The sequence below is a fragment of the Coenobita brevimanus genome, chromosome 57 (assembly GCF_032717465.1).
Source record: "Coenobita brevimanus isolate Jiangsu-jjx chromosome 57, ASM3271746v2, whole genome shotgun sequence".
NCBI lineage: Eukaryota > Metazoa > Arthropoda > Malacostraca > Decapoda > Coenobitidae > Coenobita > Coenobita brevimanus.
The window spans coordinates 3,816,101-3,818,600 of NC_137010.1; the positions used below are offsets into that span (position 1 = coordinate 3,816,101).

Here is a 2,500-nt window from a genome sequence, read left to right on the forward strand (position 1 = left end):
ATTCTCTCTCTCTCTCTCTCTCTCTCTCTCTCTCTCTCTCTCTCTCTCTCTCTCTTTCTCTGATTGGCTTCACCTTGGACCTCAGTGTCACGTGACGGATCCATTAATAATTCTAACACACACACACACACACACACACACACACACACACACACACACACACACACACACACACACACACACACACACACATTCTCTCTCTCTCTCTCTCTCTCTCATAAAAAAGAGGTCAGGTCAAAAAGTTATCTACCTAACAATGAAGAATGAGTTAAGTTTTTGTTAATATTCTACACAGTCTTCTTCAGTTCCTTCCATCCTGCCTTTATCCTCCTCTCTGTCTATCCATCTATCTATCTATCTTTTTATCTATTTATCTATCTGTCTGTATATCTATCTCTCTGAGTTTTAGTAATATTCTTGTTAGTCTTCTTGTACCTTTTCCATATTAACTTCCTCCCTCTCTGTATCTGTCTGTCTGTCTGTCTGTCTGTCTATCTGTCTTTCTGTCCATTGATCTGTTTGTCTCTGTCAGTCTTTACCTATCTATCTACCTGTCTGTCAGTCAGTCTATCTACCACCAGTGACTAACTGCACCTTTCTCTCTCTCTCTCTCTCTCCCACAGCAGCACTACTTGCACCACGGAAAATCTATCTATCTGTCCATCTGTCTGTCTGTCTATCTATCTGTCCATCTGTCTGTCTGTCTATTATCTATCTGTCGATCGATTTATATATATATCTACCGTACCACCTGTAACTAACCCCACCACCTGTCTCCACAGCCACACCCCACTCATCACCTACAACCAGCTGTGGTGTGAATGCCAAGGAAACACCACAGCCACGCCACACCAGCTCCTCGTCCAACAGCAGATGCTCCAGCTCCACGCCCACGCCAGACTCCACGCCCTCTGGTACGTGGGCGTGGTCCTGGCCGTGTACGTGGTCGGCCTGGGGGTGATCATCGGTCGGTCTGAGAGGGTGGAGAGGAAGGGGGTGGTGAGCGTGTTGGTAGGGTGCTGTGGTGGGTGTGGCAAGAAGGGTGGCAATGTTAGTAGTAGTACTGGGGATAGGGTGGTTGGGAGTATTGGTAGTGCTGATGATGACAGTGGTGGTGGTGGTGGTGGTGGTAGGTGTGGTAGCAAGGGGAAGGGAAAGGGTAGTCAATTTAGTAAAGGTGGTAGGGGAAAGTATGGTTGTAAGGATGGTAGTGGTGATGGTAATGGTGGTAAGGACGGCAGCAGAGGCGATGGTGAAGGTGATAGTGTTGGAAGCAGCGACAGACAAGGTGGTGTTGGCATTAAGGGCGCTAGTGTTGGCAGATTGGGGTACAGAAAAGGCATTGTTGGTGGGCACAGGAAGAAGTCTGGTGTCAGTTGTGGTGGCAGAGGTGGTGGTAGTGGTGGTAGGAGGCCCCAGGATGCAGCCCTCACCCCCCAGCCCTTACTCCTGACCCCCAAGACCTTACTGGAGCCCTTAGAAGAGGTGTCCAGCCCTGCCCTTAGTCTGTTGCCCAAGGGAGTAGCTTTTGAGGAGACGGATGTAAGTTCGTTGCCCTAACCATAACCTGGTCTTAATTCACTTGCCCTTCCCTCTCTTGCCCTTCCCTTCCCTTCCCTTCCCTTCCCTTCCCTGCCCTGCCATGTCCTTCCCTGCCCTCCTGTGCTGTACAATACCCAATGGTTTTCTCTGCTACCCTGCCTCGTACTAACTTTGTCCTGCCCTTACCTTGTCCTGCCGTACCTTATCCTGTTCTACCTTGCCCTGCCCTGCATTGCCTGCCCTACCTTGTCCTGCCTTACCTTATCCTGCCTTACCTTGTCCTGCCCTACCTTGTCCTGCCTTACCTTATCCTGCCTTACCTTGTCCTGCCCTACCTTGTCGTACTTGACCCTTTCATGCCCTTCCCTTCCCTTACCTTTCCCTCCCTTCCCTTACCTTTATGAGACCCTGCCTATCCTTGTCGCGTCCCTCCCTATTACTTATTTCACTGTAATTTCGTATTTCTTAACCCCATCTGTCCGAGGGGGTATTTCCTCAACGCTAAATAAATCCGTCTGTCGCAAAAAAGAGCAAAATAGATAATACAATAAGGTTACCTGTATAAATTAATTTGTTCACCTTGTATATATATGAAAAACTGTTAAAATATTTGAAAATTTGTGTGTATTTTGGTGTCATTTTTTTTCTTATAATTTTTGTAGTCTTAGTAAAAATATAATGATTTCCAAAAAGAATATAGATAGATTTGAATGGGTCTTGGTTTGAAGGTTTTGTGTATACTTATGTAGCCTGTGTATGTATGTAAATAGTCATGTACGTAAGGTTTCACGGACAGGTAGGTGTACAGGGAACAGTACTATCGTTAGGTTAGATCACGTAACACCTCTTCCGTAGCGATTTATTTACTTATTTTTTTTATTTTGCATATTACACTTTATTATCGAATGGTGATTTTATTGATTTTAATAATTCTGTATAAAAAGGAAGAACAAGAGAA

At 45.8% G+C, this 2,500-nt stretch overlaps 1 protein-coding gene across 1 annotated transcript in view; it reads left to right on the forward strand.

The window, feature by feature from the left end:
- LOC145402200 (uncharacterized) overlaps nucleotides 1–2,500 on the forward strand; it is a 92,829-nt gene that overhangs the window by 28,574 nt on the left and 61,755 nt on the right. Inside the window, exons 2-3 of the mRNA XM_080274319.1 lie at nucleotides 783–1,050; nucleotides 1,234–1,542. Coding sequence (XP_080130445.1) covers nucleotides 783–1,050; nucleotides 1,234–1,542 — 577 coding nt within the window. The remainder of the gene's footprint in view (nucleotides 1–782; nucleotides 1,051–1,233; nucleotides 1,543–2,500) is intronic.